The following is a 20703-nucleotide window of genomic DNA, read 5'->3' as shown; positions in this document are numbered from 1 at the left end:
AAATGTAGTTGGTATAAGAAAATAGGTAGATTTAAAGAAAAACATAATGCTGAAATAATTTAATTCCACATAGTGTGTTTCACTGAGAAATTTTTCCCAAAAGAGGTAATAACAATATGTTCTAAGAAGTCAGCATGTACTAATTGAAGGAACAATTATCTAAAAAATAAGGATCTTAACCATTTATTCTTTCCCTGAATTTCCACTAATTACCTAGTATCTTTGAAACATGGTTAGGCTGTCTGTAAAATAGATGAATAAGTCTTATCTGACTCAACTCATAGACACTGTGAGAACTATATATTTTATAGACTGCAGACTAAAGAATGCAAAATATGCTTTCTGCTGATCACTTTTAATACTTGATGCAATTAACAGACTTTCTCCTAAAGGGGTTCAAAAAAAAAAAGGTGTGATGGAGACCGACACAGAGCCGAGTCTGCTTCTGCTGTAAGGGGCCTACAGATCGTAACACCTTCGAAATGGCGAGGAGTGAATGCTGCAGACCAAGGCAGATTAAGCAAATCACTGAAAATAAAAAGAAGATGAAGAATGTTTCTGAAGGATGTATGTAATCTTAAAGAATTACACAGCTATACTGTCTTTGAAAAGTTAGTTTACTGTATATCTTACATTAAATACAAGCAGCCTAATCACAATAAAAAAAAATTTTACGAGAGCAGTAATATTAACTTCCATGACCTATGTTGCTTACTGTTATTCAATTAAGAAATACATTTGGCTATAATAAATCATTGAGATATATTTCCAAGTTAGATTATAAATAAGGATGTATCAATTTTTATGTTATACTTATTTACAAAACAGAATATTATAACCCTCTGTAATCTGTTTCTCAATATAGTAATTAATTTTCCAGGTTTGTAATTAAACAGTTTCAATACGTTACTATCAGGAGGTAATAACATTCAATTAAAGCATAAGACACATTTTCACCTTAAAATGTTTTTTACCCTTGAAGTAATACCAATGGAAGAGGATAAAATAGGGTATTAACACTTTTCAATTACGCTAAATGACTTTAATCCCGAGAATGATGTCCTACTTTAATTAGAAGCTCTTCTCTTTATTGCAACATGATGAATGTCCACTTTATTAGATTCAAGTGTGACACTATAAGCCCACTTTACATAAACATTACCATGTTGTTAAACCCTTTCTAAAAGAAGTGATGTTTGCTAGCACTTCAGGAATGTAATTTCAAAGTGCTATTGCCCTGTTACAAAATGTATATTATAAGGCTGGATACTTTCATATTTATGAAAGATAATTTGAGAAAAAGTTAATTTTCCTGCAGAATCCAAATATATTACTGAAATAAACCATCTGAAAGAGAAGGGTCTAAATTTTAAAGCCACTTGAAAATGATACAATAACTCAAAGTGTGCACTTTCCTACAATTAGCCATTAGAATACTAATTTACATAGCACTAATACATCAGATAGGTTTAATTCTCTCTGGGATCTCTTCCTCTACAATGTAATATTAGTCCACCTTCAAAATGATTCATTGACATGGAAAATGGCATATGATTGAGGTTAACCCATCATGTTTTATTCCATGCTTGCATGAGTTAGGGAAAAGAAAATGGATTACAAGCAAAGTCCAGGACTTTTCAGAGGTCTTCTTGCTTTGAAGTGCCTGGGCATCCTATTAGTGCTAATTGGCATGATCAGCACATATTGAGGAATATGGACCATTAAGTCTAGGCTCTTAACTCTCTTGACTGATAGTCATAGATCACTATAAAAATTGGGTTCTAGAGACAGTAAGACCAATTGATTTTTCCTGATACCCCAATTGATGATTTGAAAATTTACAATTTGCTCAAGCACTTCTCTTCTGTTCACATTGCCAGCCTCTCTGTCTCTCTCCCCTTCCTGATGTGAGGAAGACAGGTGAAGAAAAGCAAGCAGACCTAATATAATAATCAAATCGAATTTCGTAACTGGAAACATTTTTTCCAGAGATTAGTATCTTGGGAATGACATAACAGTTTGTCAAAAACAGAAAAAGAAATACTTTGAGATTATTTGAGCATTATTTCTTTAAACCCCATTAAAACACAGTGTAGCATATTTAAATACCATGTTTACTTGGTCATGGGACCAAAGCACATTTTATGCAATATCTTATATAAACCTGGAGCTATTTTAGGGTATGTGGTTCCCACATGATATAAGCTGTATTATACAATTATAGATGCTGTAATGGGATCTGATTTTAATATACAGGTTTAAAGTGTAAATTTGTAACAGACAAATTGCTTTGCACCATGTTAATAATATATTTATATCACTGTATTTACTATAAGCAGCTCAAGGGGGGTAATTCTACATACTCTGTAGCTCCCATTGAGGTGGAGGGAGGGAGTTATAGGTAGGAGGAAGAATCTTGCAGAGTTACCAGGGCTCTCCGGGGGTCACTGGTCCCTGCCACCTCAGGTACTTGGAGCAGAGGTGACCAGAGTGGTGCTGAGCCTCTCCTTGGTCCTGGACAACAGTGTCCAGGCAGAGGAAGATATCAGACCCTCGCAGCCTTCACCTGAGCGAAAGCATGAACTTGCCACTTCAGCCAGAACACAGGAGAAAGCAGGTGTGTTCTGCATTTTTCTATTTGTACCTTGATGTTAGAAATAACACTGTTGATCTTAATAATGTGTAATGCACTTTTATATTACACTTAATTGTGACATCTTCATAACTTATGTGAAATAAAATGTATTATCCTCATATTTTAGATTAAGAAAATTAATTTTCAGTGAAGCCAAATAGCACTACAAAGATTGTATAATCATGACGGGGTGATGGCTTTAGAGTTCTTTCCTTTTTCAGGGTGTGTGTTGTAATAGGTCATGTTTCTTTACACTCTAGAGTTGTGATATTTTTACCCAAGAGTAATTTTTATGTGAAGAATCAAGGAATTTTATGAGTAGATACCAACTGTATAGTTACAAACTGATTTTAAGAAAGTGATTCTGCTGTGGGGTAAGGCGGTGGTCAGCACTTTATCGTCCTGGCACTGTCTTTACACCCCACTCACTTCAGGGGGAGTGACTGCAACAAGGAGCATTCGGGAAGGGCAGACAGACACTGTGCCCATCCATGTAAAGCTGATTCAACTGCTAGCTTGGTGGTACAAGAATATGTAGGGATCCACAACAATTAAACAAGACGGCTGAGGGGGACTTCCTGATACCTCTCTACCCAGGTGATCCTACCTGAGTTCTGATCAATAAGTTCTCTGAATAAAGCCTCAAACATTTCCCTGTTTCCTGGCAAAGTTTTTACTTTTCCTGAAACTTTTAATCACGGTTTCCCTTAATCTTCCAGAACTTGGACAAACGATAGAAGGTGCTGAGGAGCACCAGTAGGTTCCCTCCTTAGAGCGATACGCTTCCTTGGTGATGATTCTGGAATGTCTAGAAAAACTATGTCTAGGTGCCTCAGGAATGCACACATAAAGTCTTAGACAAAGAACAGAATTTCCGATCTGGTTTAAGCTGGGAATTCCAAACACAACCTCAGAACCCAGAGGCTAAGTAGTTGTCAGTGTTTGGACCAAGTCTTAAATGAGAAAGGTTGTGTATCTAATTGAATTTAGCAGAGAATTTGAGAAGCTTGCAGCCCAGAGAGGACCCATCAGTGCCCAGCAAAGACCAAACAAATGTTGGTTGTTTCTGGTATGTAATGTGTTATTTTCCGTCCAACCACACTGTGAAGGAATCCAGAAGCAATGATGGAACAAAATGTTTCTCCTAGTCTTAAACGGAAGAATGCTTAACTTGATGATAAAGAAAGGTTATGTATACTACCTACCTATGAAAGGTAATTGAAATTGGCTTCTTAGTCATTTAATAAGGGAAATATATATAAAGACATGATGTTCTAAATGCTTATGTTGTCTAATCATGCCAAGGTAGCTCAGTGATAGGAAATATTACTTTCTGTTCAGAAATTTTAAATAGGTACAGAAGTTTTGGTTAGAATTTTAAAGATAATTTAGTTTCACTGAATTGTATCTATTCTATACAAGATGCAGAATTTTAGAAAATACTAGAAAGTAAAGAATGTTAGATGTTCTACTACAACTCCCGCTTATTTTAGAATGAATGGTTTCTTGTTTGGAAGTGAAGTAAATCCACACTGACAACACGAAAGGCAAGGCAAACTTGGAGCATCACTGGAGACGGGAGGGGGAATTTGGAGAAGCAGTCAAGCTCACACTCACCTGGCTGCCTTCTTTTTGCCAAAACACCGCTGGCTGTGGGTTTCCTTTAGTCTCACAGGGAAACGTCACTGTTCGACCTTGTGCAACAATTTGATCTCTTGGCCTAACCACAAACTGTGGAGGAGCTATAATTTAAAAGGAAAGAAAGTGTGTAAATATAAACTGTGGATGAAGTAAAAGATAATCATAGGGAAAGTCTGGTACTAGGATTGTTCAGTGCCAGTCAAAGGTTCCACCATTTGATTTATTTTTAAGGATTTATCAGAACACTGGGGAGAGGAAAAGAGCACTCTATCACAGTAAAGATGTAAACTTGTTAATTGACACATTGGAAATGGTGTACATTATAATCTCATAGGCCATAAGGCTGCATAGAAAAAAAAAGATTTTTATGATATTCTAGTGTTTTTAAGGAAAATTATCGTTTCCTAATTTAGTATTGTGTTTTGGATAGATCAAGATAGAAATCACTCCATTACTGAAACATCTCCTTTCTATGATATCAATCTATTGAAAGTATTATTTATTTTTGTAATATTTGTAAGGCATGGTACTAGACACGGCTACCTGAGGCATATAATATGATCTCTATTCTCAAAGTGCTTATATTCCAGAACTGAAGAGTTGAAGTGTTGAAGACACTGAAGAATTGGCAGGAAGGGGATTACATACACAGATAAATAATATTATAAATACATGTATGAAAATAGTTGGTTCTACTTAATTCATTTCATTTCATTTAGATAAATAAGCATCAGTGAGATAAGTACTATATTCCCCTTCTAGGCACTAAATACACAGAGAAGCAGCATTGGTCGTGCAGCCATCAGGAAACTCATAGTTTAATGTAAAATACAATACATGATAACGACGTCAACAACAACAGCAAACCTAGAACAGCATCGAAAACTGGTAAATTCTATGATGGAGGTGCTCGCGGAGAAGAGCAGAGCAGCATGTCTGTTATCGAACATGTAATAAATGTGATGGGACTTCAGGAGGGAGACAGTCCCTGTATGTTCTGGTCACTGTGAAAAACTTTATGTGGACGTAAACATAATGGGGGTTTTGAGGAAAGAGTGGCATTTAGATAAGTGGAGCTCACGGAGCCAGGTACACGAAGCAAAAACACATCTAGTATACAGTGTGTAATATAGCAGAAATAGAGCCAGTCTAAGATTGTCCTGAGAAGCCACACTCTTTCTAAATTGAGGAGTAATAAATTCAAAGAAAAAAATTGGAAGCTTTAACCCTCTAATGAATGTAGTAAAGCTGGTGAGGGGGAAGGCAGGACGTCTGGTTGGAAGGCTAGTAAAATGGGGGAGGGAAAGGTACTGAGAGCTCTTCACAAGCAACTTCAACAGAAAAGAAGATAGGCAGAGTCGGGGGTGGTGGTGGTAAAAGTCCCAGGAAAGTTCAGGCTTAAATTGGGGTTAGTTGTAAAGTCAACAGTAAAACCGGAAGTTCTCACAAGGACATCTTCTTCATACAAAGCCACTCCCATTGAAGAAAAAAAAGTATGTTTACTCCACGGCTTTTCTAATCATCTGTTTCCACTCTAAGCCATGGCTCATGCTCGAACACTTAAGACCAATAAAAAAATTTTTAAATCAAATCTAATTTTTAGAACCTGGTGTACTTGGCAACAATCCTAAAATTTGAACTCTGAAAAAGTCTAACAATAAGTGACATTCATTCAGGAAAGGCCTTTTCCCAGAATTCTTTCAGTTCTTCAGGAGTAAATATCGCAGGTCCAAGAACAGAGCAAATGTAGGGTAGCCTCAAATGTACGGCCAATTACTCATTCTCACAAGAATGCTAGCATAAAAACAGCAGCAGCATTTTTTTAAAAGTCACTGAGATTTGTGGTGACTTATTTTTTTAGTGTTCCATTATACTGCCTCCTAATTCAACACATCTCAACACATACCCCAGGGAGAGAAGTTATAAATCTACTAAGTGAAATTTTCTCCTATAACTATAGATAACAGAAGACTCAGTTGAACCAAATGGAGAACTCAGATTTATGGGTCTATTTGAACAGCACATGGTTTATGTTGCCTTGCATTTTCAGGAGATTTCTTGCTTCGCCCAATCTTCTTGTTATTTCTACACAATTCCACTGAATCAGCTGGTACATTGATTTTTTTGTTCCATGTTTTCTAATAAGAATGATAGTTTAAATCAATGTTAAAAAACTACTTTGGGAACAACTTTTAAAACTGCAGTGCTCATTTTTCAGTAAAGGTATGAAACCACCAGATATTTATATCAAGAAAAAATTTAAGATTGGTCTTTATCTTCAATAATATCCAAGGAAAGTTATATCTATTAAGACAAAGTTAAAATTCAATGTATAGTTCTTTACTTGTTAGTAATCCCATAAAAGAAAAGTTTAGTGCCAATATGGACATTAATGAAGCAAAAAAATATTGAGTAATTAAGCTTTCATCTCATTATAAAAATTAAAAAGTCTGTTCAGTCAAAAATCAGTTAACGGTCTTTGGTAAAAGTCACATATTCAGCTTATCAGTTCATTTGTACTGTTTGGACCAGAAACCATTTAAATTTCCTCATATAACTAATTAGTAAAAAATTTGAGTCCATATGAGCTATAAAGTCCTTCTTTATTTAATCTTTAAAATGTAATAACTGAGAATATACATGATTAAAATCACCAAATAAAATAGCAAATGAAAATAATGCAAACATATTTTATAGTTTTAAGGATATTATGCCTACTCTGCATCTATTGTAGTAAAATTACCATCCATACTTTGAATATTTCTACAGCCTTCCTGGAATTTCATTTTTCAAGTTTTCAAAACCTTTACAGTTAGATGAGTGACTTTGCAAAATTCTTTTGGAATCTAGAACCTACAATATTAACCCCACTGTTAAAACACAGCCCCCAAAATATGAATTAACAAATGACCGCATCTATGCATCTACTTTGCTTAAAATATATGATCCATATTTATTCATTCAAAATGTATTAATTGACTCAAAATTACCAGACATTCTGCTTGATACAGGGGATGGAAAGCCAAATTAAAAAAAAAAAAGTTGTTTTGGCTAATGGCAGAGACTTCTAAGTAAACAAATACAATACAGTAAAGTATGATTTGTATAATAATGAGGGCATTGGGGAAGAAAGCATAGAAAAATGTAGAGGGCATTGGGGAAGAAAGCATAGAAAAGCAGCAACCTACATCAGGTGATGAGGAAAGAAGAGGAAAGATGTCGAGAGATGGCCATCCTTGAGTCGTGTTTTGATGCACAAGTAGATAACTGGAGGAACAGGAGAAAGTCACCTGGGACAGAGAGCAACAGACATGGGCCTGTGGAACTGGGTGTATCAGGGGGGTATAAATGCCTTTTAAGAATAAAATCATGGATTCAGAAGTGATATAGGTAGAGTCAAATAATTTAAATATGTTAAAAGATCATAAATTTTGCTCTGAAAAGTACGGAGATCTGTTCAAAATGTTCAGGCAAGAAAGATATAATAAGATTTGTGTTTTAGAAAGAATGCAATTTAAAGAAGAAGAGTTTAGAAAATCTTAGGAAGGTGGGGCAAAAATTTCCATTGAGAATTGTTCTTCATAGTTGTACCTAAGATAACATCAGAATTCTTAAAGGACAGGGAAATTCAGCAATACCAAAATGTGGTATTTACTACTAATGACATAATCTAGAAACACCAGAAAATTATAATTTGAGTTTTTACCCAATATTAAATTTTGAAAGACATCTAACAACTGTTATGAGCACTAGTGTTATTCATGCTATGAAATGTCCTTTCATGTGATTTTTATTATATTGCACTTTTATTCCAAGGTGTTGTAAATATACTGAATTTCTAATCTACCAAATAGTTCCTTGTCACCAGAACTGAAGCCACAATCACCTCTTTGGAACTGGAATGATCTTACCATATTTTTAAATTAAAAATTAAGATATTAAAGCATTTAATAAAGCAAAACATTTGAGGAGTACTTAATCTCTGAAAACGTTCATTCTTTCCTATTGTCATCTGAAGTAGGACCAAGAAAACAAATTGCAACAATCACTTTTACTTCTGTGGACTCTCTCTGCCAAAGATCTATATTACAATCTTCTGTGAAGGGATATCAGTTAAAGGAATTTAGTTTTGAGGTTACAAAATGAAAACTGCATTAATAATCCTTCTGATAACACTTCACAGTTCCAGTATTTCTGCCAGGTGGCAGTAAAAACAGTTTGAGAGACAGTACATGGCTGATGGCACCAATGGGAGGGAATAGGCAAAGAGGTGTCATTTTATCACACAGCTCAATGGCACACAGTTTGCTATACATGAAATGGATTTTCTGTGATGGCTCTCATTAAATATAAGAAAACATGATTAGGTCCTCAAGATGACAATTCAAAACACACATTTAACCCAATGTGAGTTAAAAAGGTTCAGTTATAAACTCCAGAAGAATATGCTAGTTATAGAAATGGCAATTCTCGTAGGTATTTCTAAGACAAAAGACTATAAAATGCATATTTATATCCTCTCCAAAACCCCAAAACATTAGATGAATCTTTAGTAACTATGATGTAATAACCTACTGGCTTAATCTGGTAAGGGATTATATCTTATTGCTGCAGCTGTAACAAGAAACGAGATGAAGAAAACAGTGGCTCAATTCCGTGTGCAGTCGCCCCAACTCAGGAACAACAGCTCTATAAAAAAGTATGCTGTGCCATTTCCAGAGAAGTAGACCCAAATATAAAAAGGTCAGTTAAGATCAGAGGTCTGGTACTGTTCCCTTGAAATGGATTTTGAGAATGTAAATACAATGTGCAGTAAATTAGATTTGATTTCTGCTAATTTATGCTTTGATACTGCATTCAGCTTAAGCTGGCTTCAATCAAAGTCATGCTACCGCTCTGTTATGCTAATGCCCCCTGGTGAGAGTGAGTGGGTGATATGGAAATCAGTTGGCTGAACATGAGTAGAAAGCATAGGCCAAGCATGAGGTGGGCTTGGAGATGAGAGGATGGGGGACCCTAAAGGTTAATCACATCATGTTCAGAGTTGCTCTTTATGGGGAAAATATGACTTTCTATGGCAGGCATGAACATGGAGACAGTCATGCTCAGTAGCATACATTAATGTGTGACAGTGGTCACAGGCATACTCAACAGCTCTCTTTCTTTGGCTACAATTTTGTGCCTGAGCAAATAGTTTCTTATTCTGCAACAATAAACATTTTGAACTTTGTATCTTAAACTCAAGTAGAAAATGACTCCTTGTGCTATTTCATATTTTTGCTTGCTAAATTCTGATATAATTAGAATTATATAAGTTTATAAGAATAATTAGAAAGTACACACTTCTATCGTTTGCTTGTGTGTAAGATTTGCTGAGTCACAAACTGCTTAATACAACAATAATTAACATTAATTGAGTGTTTATTAAATACCAGGAAATGTGTTAAACCATCCCCAGACATTATTTAATATTCCAAGTGTCCTATGACTTTTTTAAAATTTTTTTATTTATTGATGAGGGGGAAAAGAGAGAGAGAGAGAAAGAGAGAGAGATCAGTTTCTTTGTCCACTTATTTATGCATTCATTGGTTGTTTCTTGTGTGTGCCCTGCCCAGGAATCAAACCTACAACCTTGGCATATCAGATGATGCTCTAACCAACTGAGCTACCAGTGAGGACAAGAGCCAAGAGCCCTATGTCTTACCTACCACCATTCTGATGTAAAGACCAGTAAACTGAGTTTTATAAAGGGTACACAGTGTTTTTAAAGATTGAAGCAATAGGTTGGAAGATGAGTTTGACTTCAAGTCCATCTGATGCCATAATTGGACCTCTTAAACACTGAGTTGCTACATTAATTTTGTTCATTTCAAGCTATAATCTGAGAATTTGTTGTGCCTCATTCCAAAAGGAAGGGTAGAAATTATATAATTTTCAATATGGTATTATATTGTTAAAACTATAACATATTTTTCTGAATAATTGCTTTTATTATTAAAATAGCATAAAACCTTATGATTTTTCTCTTTCTGTGCTACCTGGATGTAGCCTGTATGTAACCTTCCTTAACTATACTTACTACAAGTCATTCTTTATTTAAAAGCTGACAGTCCTTTCCTGGCCAGTGTGGCTTAGTTGGTTGGAACGTTGTCCCTTAGACTGAGGTTGTGAGTTCCATTCTGGTCAGGACACATACTTAGGTTGTGGGTTCGATCCCCAGTTGGGGCGCCTACTAGGGGCAACCAATAAATATTTCTCTCTCACATTGATGGTTCTCTCCCTCTTTCTTACCCTCCCTTCCCCTTTTTCCAAAATGAATATGTTCTTGGGTGAGGATAAAAATTTAAAAAAAATTAAAAAGCCAACAGCGCTTTTTCCATTGCTTGTCCTTGCAGTGCTTGCAAATGATTCTCCTCAGTGAAGCATTTTAGCTTCCATCAACTGGCCCAAGATTTTACCATCCCGGCACTCACTTGCCCCCAGACTAACTCCAGCCTTTCAGCAGGCCAGTCTACTTTTAATTGTCTATTTATTTATTTATTAAGCAGTTGGAACACGCTTATCATTTACTTATTTATTTATTGAGGTATAATTAACATAATATATTAGTTTCAGGTATACAACATAATAATTAGATATTTGTGTATATTACAAAATGATCATCACAGTTAAGTCTAGTTAAACAATCATTACCTCATTTGTTCCCTCAATACTCCCACCCACTCCAGCCATCCCTACTGCCAACCCTCCTTCAATCACTCCCATTTGTACTTACTTGTTCTTGCTGTTAACCCATCTCGATATCCATTATCCTTTGATCCACCTTGTCCACAATGATTAGCCTGAACACACTCTCATCTTGTACTTTTCTTCTGTTCTTTCTACTGAAAGGTAATTTCCCTTGCTTGCATTGCCTTGTTTCTCTATTTCCACCTCCTCACCTATGTGTTTTACTTCCTCAGTTCAAACTGTAAGCTCTTACTGCTTTGGGGTTCTGTCTATCATTATGCAATGAATTGAGCCCTTATTTGGCCTGGAAAAATCTCAGACAGTGAACACTAAATGAATGCCTTGAAATAGGAAATTAAAAAAAATCTTGATCTAAAGGAAGTACTCAATGTTTTTTCCATCCTATCAAACTGGAAAGATATGACACATTCTCCCAGGGACTGTGATTCATTATTGTAGTAATTTGGGTGGAGGGATGTCAAAGAAAATATGTTGTTTGAAAAAATATTCTAATTCTGATATACTCATCTTTAGAAAATTTCTCCCACCCAAAATTGAAAATTTGTGATGCAAAGACTATAAATGAATAGTTACCATCACAGAGCGGAAAATACAGAAACGCATAGAGATTGTTTAACAACCAAGCCTAGGAAGTCCTACAAAAAATTACTAAAATACTTTCCCCATCAGCAAGAAACATAAAAAGTCACTTCATTAAAATGCCATATAGAGCTAGAGTAAGGGATGAATGTTTACTCAGTTTATAATCAGAACAGGTTGGCTTCTAATTGATAAATGATTGTTTCTTCAACATATTTAATTCTATTTAATTTTTACTATTTAACACTTCATTTGATTTCACAAGAATTTCTATTAATAATATTGGAAAATGCATAATGTCATAAAATATTTGATTTGAACCTTATTAACATGTAATTCATTTCAGAGGAAGCAATGCATTTATAATGGAAAATATAATTTAGGAATATAGGATTTAAAGTGATCATTTTTATAAAGCAAGTTTAATCACATTTTATCCATTTGTCACTATGTTCAAGGAGTATTAATGATCAAATTGCTAAACTGCCTATCTTTTCAATTAACCATTTTCTTATTGGGTTCCCAGCAATAAATGTTCTAGATGAGTGATATGCTTTCTTTTTCAACCAGAACCTTATATTTAGCTGACATTAAACATTTTTGCTCCACAATATAAACAATATCTATCTCTTTCTTTCAACAATAATTGCTTTTACAATGTTAAAATGAAAAAGGAAAAGTACTAAATGATTTACTGCTTTCATAAATATGGAAAATCAAGTAAGTGGTCAAAGGAAGTAGAATGACTACAGTGAATCACAGCCCTTAGATTCTTCACCTGTTTAGAACTCCCATTCTACTCTACACCCATGGCAATCTCATATGCGCACACTGCACTCAGTCCTTGAGCAAGCAGAGATGCAGAGATGCACTGAAGTTGTGCAGCTATCACTCTACATTTTTAAATCACTCATGAAGTTTACTGACTGTGAGAATTCTAATGATGAGGGTTCATATAGTATCTAAACTAAAAGTACTCATGTTTATTCCAAGGTTGATGACTGAAGTAGGTCATGAAGTTAGTCAAATGTAACAATGAAGTATTATATGTGGTCTCTGGGTTGACACGTATAGTAATTGTGAAGCAATTCCATGGAAGGGGTCAAAAGTACTGAGTTGTGGTGGTAAGTGTAACACACACACACACACACACACACACAAAGTCTTCATGTATTTTGTGATAGCAGTTAAGACCATTTTCTACAATTTATAGTCGGATAATATGCTCCTCTCTGAAAAGAACAACGTATAATAAATATCAGAATGAAAGATTCTGCTGTTATTTAGAATAGACAGAATGCCTTTGCAAAGAGCAAACTCAGATAAAGTTCAAAATGTCTTGCATTTTATCTCATAGGCAAATCATCCTTATAGTAAATAGCTATATGCACATAGCCATTTTGTACTTGGTCTTAATTTCCCTTTAACACATTACTGGAAAACATCATGGTAATAAATCAGTGCTGGAAATGAATTCAGATATTGGCTGGTACTTTAACTCAGAATATTATTCAATTATTTTAAGCAAAATTTTATTGGTTTTATTTTGTGTCGGGTTCTGATGACACTTAGATCACAGTCTCCTGGAACTCACTGCTGACCAGATGAAATAGACATGAAAACAATCAAGCTTGATACAGCAGGGTGAGTGTAGTAAGTGGTGAAAATCAGGATGCCCCCCAATAGAATGAGAGTGGCTTGCCTCAGTCTATCTCCAACTCTTGGGGAGTGCATTGAGGAAGAGAAAAAAGAGCAAGAAATTGACTGGAGGTAAGGAACAGAAGGGTGGAAGGTTGTTCCTTACAGAGGGAGTATGTATGTATTATGTTAGAGATAATGAGTCTTCCAGACTGCACCAATGCACCGTTACCATCACCTGGTTTTGCTGCTGCTTTTTGCAGTCCAAGCCAATGTGTTTCTGGAACTGAAGGATTATGTCAGCGAAACCACATAAGGTTTATGTTAGTAAAACAATGCATTTTTCCATGTAAATGGTCTTTACTGGCTTTATAAAGTCCAATTTAACCATTAGAGCTTATGTTGCAATACATGTGATAGTTAACTAATAAAGTAAGTTGGATGTGTATATATATATATATATACACACATAATTAAAATTTTATTATATTTCATATCACTAAAGTACATTTCATTTTAATGATATGCAAATACAAGGAATTGTGTAACTATAGGAAACCAGTTTGAGAGTCAACATGCAAATTTCATTGAATTTTTGAATTCTATAAGAGTTATAAGTTGAAAACTTAGAAGATCTGTCAAAATTTTAAACAGATTCTGAATTGTAAATACTATTTTTTCATATCATGCTATCCTTTACTAATAGGAGCTTTGATTTTTACTTATTTTCCTGACTAAAATAGTATAATCATCATCATCATCATCATAAGTATAATTTTCAATAAGTCATAGTGTAATAAATAATAAATTTTTGCTTTCTTTAAGGAAAGGTTAATTCTCAAAAATACTATTAGCTTAAAATCTAATAAATTATTAAACATAATAATAATTTTATTATTCTTTAAAAAATACTCATTTTTTAGCAGTAAGAAGAATAGTTCAAAGGGTGTTGAAAAAAATTACCTCCTGATCCTAAATTGGAAAAACTTTTCGTACTGTGGTAGAAGGAGATGTAAGTATAAAGGTGAGGAGGGGAAAAAAAACTATAGCTTGAAAATGGTTCTTCAAGTAAATGGTGAGACTTGACATCCATTTCCACTCACTTAACCTGTCAACTTGCCAGAACTGTCATGTCAGCACTCCTGCTAAACCATGAAGGCTGATCACATCCCATTATCTCATATTTTTAGAAAAAGATTGCATGAAGATGCCAATCAGAAAAAAAAAGGAAAAAAAAAGCTTGCAACCAAAAAACAAATGTACTGATGCTGAGGTCTGCTTAGTTAACGGAATTTTAATATGCAACTGAAATGTTTCTTAATAACATTAATTACACGCTTAGTAAGGCACCATCCTAACTCATTAGTGCCTTCCTTTTGTTGTATTTTATCTCTTACCAGCAGAATGGGGACTATGTGATTGGCCATTAATGTTGCTTAATCTTTTTACAGCACTATTTAAAGCTGCTTGCATAAACATTTTCTAGGTAAGTAATACCTACGTATGCATATGTGTGTATCAATTAACTGCACTAACATTTGACGTGCCCCGACCACATGTAAGTGTAATGCTAGACCTAGAGGCAGCAGAAAGATAAATACAACAATGTACTTACTGACAAAGAGCTAATAGTTTTATAAGGCAGATAAAAATAATATCCCTAATAAATCTGGGTAGCAATGCTTGCTGTGAGATTTAAAAAGGCCTTCAGATAGATCGTAACTCAAAATTTAATTTAATTTGGTAGTTTCTATTTTTTAATGAATCTAATTATGTACTATTCCTTTGAGTAACACTTAATATGTTTAAATAAATAATGTAGTAATTCAAATGTCATGCATATAATATTCAGGTGTAATGCACATGTATTTTACTGTATTGTATATCTATCTATAGATGTATATATACACACATACACACAATTTATACAAATAATGGATATATAATATATATCTATATAATATGCATGTGTATACAAATACATATTATAAAATATATATCATAATATATATCATGGTATTTCTTTGTCTACAAATTACACATACAAGTAAAAATTTTGACTGTGTTAAAAGGTGTGACTAAAATCTTAATGCTATTTTTTGGAAATACACAGGAAAACCTCAATATTAATTTCATGATACTGTTTTGGGCCATAGAATTTATATTATTCTAATATTTAATATTTATAGTACTTTAATTTTAACTACTGTTAACATGTTTAGTATTTATTCTCATGCAAATAAACTCCAAAATTAATGAGCACTTAAGTTTTTTGATATTTAGTTTAATAAAATGAAGTAAAGACATTGCCCAACTTTCTTCTATTGACTACAACAAAAGTAATGAATAAAATGGGAAAACTATCATAGCCCTGAACCAAAATTGTGAAGTCCCCCTTCCAAAGATTGTCAAGTCTGGAGTAAAATGAGAAAACATGGTGAACAGCAACTAGCCTCAATACACAATACTCTGTCGATGCCAATTTCACAAAAATTATCTGTCAGCGTGGTGAAAGCCCATTCCATAATCCTTTGATGGGAAAGGAAGATCACAAGTCAAGAGAGAGACTGGGTAAATGTGAGACTACACTCCGTAGGTAAAGACCTGAAATTTAAAAGTCAGGGGAGAAGATATTGAAGGAAAGAAAAAGACGTGCTTACTCTAAAATTATAAGGTGCCCGCAGGGAGATAAAGAATCTATTATCTTCCAATAATTACCCAAGGGACAGAGAAATACTTTAGAATAAATAGTTTTTCCTAATCTAAATGAAATTATATACAACAGGGTCTCTCTTTAAAAAGAGAAAAAACCTGAAATATGGATAAAGGGACTAAAAGACAAGTGCTAATGTCAAGATGTGCTAAAAGACAAGATGATGAATGTTGTATTCAAGCTTAGCAAGGAAATGAATGAAAGATAAAATAAAATTAAAGAAACAAATTCTACAAACAAGAAGAAATGATAGTTGCTATTTGAATAGGCATCAAGAAACATGCAATACAAACAGTATGGAATTTCTTCAAAAAACTGAAAATGGAACTGCCTTTTGACCCAGCAATTCCATTGCTGGAATTATATCCTAAGAATCCTCAAACACCAATTCAAAAGAACCTATGTACCCTAGTGTTCCTAGCCACACAATTTACAATAGCCAAGTGCTGGAAGCAACCTAAGTGCCCATCTGTAAATGAGTGGATCAAAAAACTGTACATGATGGAATACTACACAGTAGAAAGAAAGAAGGAGCTCCTGCCCTTTTCAGCAACATGGATGGACATGGAGAGCATTATGCTAAGTGAAATAAGCCAGGCAGTGAAAGACAAATACCATACGATCTCACCCATAAGTGGAACCTGATCAACAAAACAAACAAGCAAGCAAAATATAAACAGAGACATTGAGATAAAGAACAAACTGACAGTAACCAGAGGGGAGAGGGGAGGGGGATAATAGGGGAAGGAAGGGAAAGGATTGACAAGGAACATGTATAACAGACCCATGGACAAAGACAACCAGCAGGGGTAGGAGAGGGAGGACTGAATGTGGGAGGTGTGGGATGGGTAGGGTGGGGGAGAGAAATGGGGACAACTGTAAATGAACAACAATAAAATAAGAAAAAAAAATTCACTGAGGTACAAAAATAAAAAAAGAAACATACAAAATGAAAGAAAAATGATTACTTCAAAATTATAGCAAATTTAACACATATGAAATTGAAATAAAAGAAAGCCAACATAAGTCATGTTTTTGAAGAGAAGAAACACAGAAAAAATAGCCAGAAATAAAACAGAAGAAATCATTCTTGAAAAAGAGTAAATTAAAGCATGAATCTGAACATTCAAGGGTCTTATGGTGAGTAGGACCCAGACACAACCTAGCAGGCTTGTGGAAGAGGGGACTGCATTGCTAATCATACAGTATTGGGTTGGCCAAAAAGTTTGGGTTTTTGCCATAAGATGGCTCTCGTAGTGCTTAGTTGTCTTTAACTTCATTGAAAACAATTTTGTTAGACTGTATTGTGACAACTGTCACATCAGTAGGCATTTAAAAAAAAACTTACCAAAATTGGTGAATTTTTGTGTAGCCATTTTAATACTGGAGATGGAAGAAAATATGCAACATTTTTGGCATATTATGCTTTATTATTTCAAAAAAGGTAAAAACAACTAAATGAAAAAAAAAAAAAGATTTGTGCAGAGAATGGAGAAGGTGCTGTGACTGACCGAACATGTCCAAAGTGCTTTGTGAAGTTTTGTGCTGGAGATTTCTCACTGGACGATGCTCCATGGTCCGGTAGACCAGTTGAAATTGATAGTGATCAAATCAAGACATTAATTGAGAACAATCAATATTCTCCCACATGGGAGATAGTCTACATACTCAAAATGCCGAAATCAATAAAGCCATTGGTGAAAATGAAAAATGTGGCTTTTATTTTATGGAAAAAACTAAACGGACATTTTGGCCACCCAATAAAAGGGCATCCCAGCCAAGGATAAACATGTTCTCTAAGCCTCAGACTTCACTGCAGTGCCATTCAGTACCAAGACAAGAAATCATCTTCACCAATGTGTGAGGAAAAGAAAGTATGACTTAATAACTTCATATCTACTCATGCGTTTAGAGGCAATGAACAGACATTGTCAAACACAAGGCTCTTCCAAGAAAATCAAGTCAGTGACTAAAACCAGCCAAGCCTAAGTAACCAGTACTTATTTTTCACTTTAAAAAGGAGCATTAACTTAAGATGTGTTAAATCTTTCACATTATGAAAACTCTGCTGGAATATACAAGACAAAACAATGCATTTTTTAAACCTCCTATTTAATCAAAACATATGGAGCAATGAAAAATGTGATACTTAATAATAATTAAATGGGGCTCTGCGTAAAGTAGCTAATTAGCACCAGGTGCAGGAAACGTTAAGCGACTGGAGGGGGGAAATGATCACTCAGGTCATGGGGTAACAGCTCGTCCAGGGATGAAGGGTTGCAGGGAGTAAAAGTGTAGGTTTCCATCTAAGACTAAGGACAGCCTTTGCAGAAAAAGGATCTCAACATGAAAAGGTTCACACATAATACCTACATATTTTCCAAACTTTCCAGATTTCAATGTAGGGTGCAGAAGGATGGAGTCGAAAATACCAGTTACACTACTCTTTATATAATGTCTGCTTTATAATTTGCCCTGAATACATTTTTTAATCACTCTCTTTTCATTGACCTTTTTGGTGGCCTCGATAAAATGTTTCAGAGCATTTATAACAAAACTGCAACTCCAAACAGTTCTTTCTAAAATGGATATAGATTTAATTTTTGAATTTAAACAGTTGAAAAAAATGGAAAAAATCTGTTCTTATAGATTTCTGTCTAGAATAGTGGCTGCCTTTAAAATAATAATAAAAGATGCACATTTTGCCAAAAACATATTTATTTCTCAATTATATTCTTCTATGCAAAGGAAACCTTTTGAGACACTAAATCAGGAAATGCTTGGAAGTTAATATAAAGTTACATGTTGTCATCAGTTTGTTTCTGATATTTTAAACAAGTGTCCCCTGATATACTGAGCTTTTTATTTCCACACTGGAGGCTACCAGCATCTAGTATATGGTACATAAGATACAGAACAAAGCAAGGCTCAGCTTCACAAGCAAGGCAGCTGGCAGATTTGCCAGTTCTTTTCCAAATTACTCATCATGTTTTGAACTGCTGCTGGAAAAAATGTGTTGCCCATCTCCAAAATAGATGTTCTTTTTTAAATTTTATTTTCAAGCTTGGGAAAGACTCCCAATTGAAAATAAGACAGATGGGATAGGAAGTAGATATTTGTCCCTTTTTAGATCATTTTCTTCTGTCAGTTACCTCATCAGAAGTGTTTGTCAAATAAACAAATGAATATTTCCGCATTCGTAGTTAACTAAGTCCCAGGATGTACTTTTGCTTCTTGTATAAAGAGTGCTGCTGGAAAAGTAAAAAGTTAAAACCACAGGAAGGGCTGGTGGATTTTTAATTATCAAAATGGCATTTGTCTAGATTTTGTCGTAAGCAGCAAATAAGGATCTTGTATTAAAGATGTTGATGTTGAGATTCAACATCTTTTTGAGATGTTGATGACATGGAAGATAAGTAAGTGAAATCTGGAGAACACTGTCCTCTATTGGCAAATATGTGACTGTCAGTAAAATTCAGTAAAATTTTCCATATGGAAGATCTGCTAAACCAAGACTTATTCTTACTCTCTCAAAAGTATAGGCCAGAAAGGTGTTTATTTCAATTGTGAAAATGTCTAGAAATGCCAATTCTTTAACTCATACGCAGCTCACAGAAGTCATACATTTGGACAGAATTCCCAATTTGAGGGTTTACAATGATTTCTAAGTGGACTTTCCACACAGACTACCAAGTAATGATTGGTTTCTGAACCTTTAGTATTCTAAAATCTGCATATATTTCTAATTTTCACTTGAAAGGTTTAGACAAGGACAACTCACTAATTTTCTCTAAATTTTGTATACTTGGTACCTATATGTTCAGTTAATTTATTCTGGAATTAAAAGATTGTTTTCTTCCCCCTACTTTTCTGTGGTTTTTACTTTGTAGAAGGCCCTTAAAGCTATTGGTAAGAGATTCAAAGTTGAAAAATTGACATTTTAGTCCACTAACAAATACTGATATCAATGTATTTCTGTATTATTTCAATATTTAATTTGATTTTATTTGATTTGAATCTTCTGACCTTTCAATATAAGTTGACACATCTATAGTCCCTGAATTAAAGCTGATGTAAAAAGTTGATGCAAAGAAAAAGCAGGCTAATTTCCTCATTATCAGCTTCTTCTTTGGTGATCCAATAAAAGCATATCCATCATTCAGTGTTCAAAGTTAATAGTAGTTGTCAAGTTTAAAGTATAGTTCTTTATATTTCTGAACATTGTCATAAGTCATTCAAGATAGATTTATGAAATGACAGACTTTCCCAGAATAAAGTATAATGTGTCAAGAAGCTATTCTTTAGTTCCAGTCCAATGGAACTTTAAGAAATCATTTTAAACAAGAATAAAAAACAGAAATGACTTTTGAAATACCTTGTAGGTAACAAACGCATCTCAATACTCTCTGTGCATAACAGTTTCTAATCAATGCATTTTTCATTTATGAGTTTTAAAATATATTGGAATTGTTAACAAATTATTCTATTTGGGGGGAAACAAGAAATAATATAAAACAAGTGATCATGGTCATTAGCATATGGGTTTCTCTATATAGAGATTCATATAACAAATGTGACTTGTCCTGTTAATTTCCCAAATTATTTCATTCTTTCCCATCCACTTCTTAGTTTTAGATGCCATTCCATAATATGCAGTTATCACATTATATAAATTCTTATAAATGCAAACAAATGAGGTTTAAAAACTATAACCTACTCCTTGATTTTTTTAACAACATCAATTGTA

The 20703-nt window shown here is 34.2% G+C and overlaps 1 protein-coding gene across 12 annotated transcripts in view; it reads right to left on the bottom strand.

Moving 5' to 3' along the window:
* Positions 1-20703, bottom strand: part of ROBO2 (roundabout guidance receptor 2) — a 1283870-nt gene that overhangs the window by 101134 nt on the left and 1162033 nt on the right. For all 12 annotated transcript variants that reach the window (XM_071220606.1, XM_071220604.1, XM_071220607.1 and 9 more), the window contains exon 8: positions 4253-4377. In XM_071220606.1, coding sequence (XP_071076707.1) covers positions 4253-4377 — 125 coding nt within the window. The remainder of the gene's footprint in view (positions 1-4252; positions 4378-20703) is intronic.

Source organism: Desmodus rotundus, chromosome 2 (assembly GCF_022682495.2).
Source record: "Desmodus rotundus isolate HL8 chromosome 2, HLdesRot8A.1, whole genome shotgun sequence".
NCBI classification, from domain to species: domain Eukaryota; kingdom Metazoa; phylum Chordata; class Mammalia; order Chiroptera; family Phyllostomidae; genus Desmodus; species Desmodus rotundus.
The sequence above is the reverse complement of the archived record's forward strand: the minus strand, read 5'-3'. Positions and strand labels throughout refer to the sequence as shown.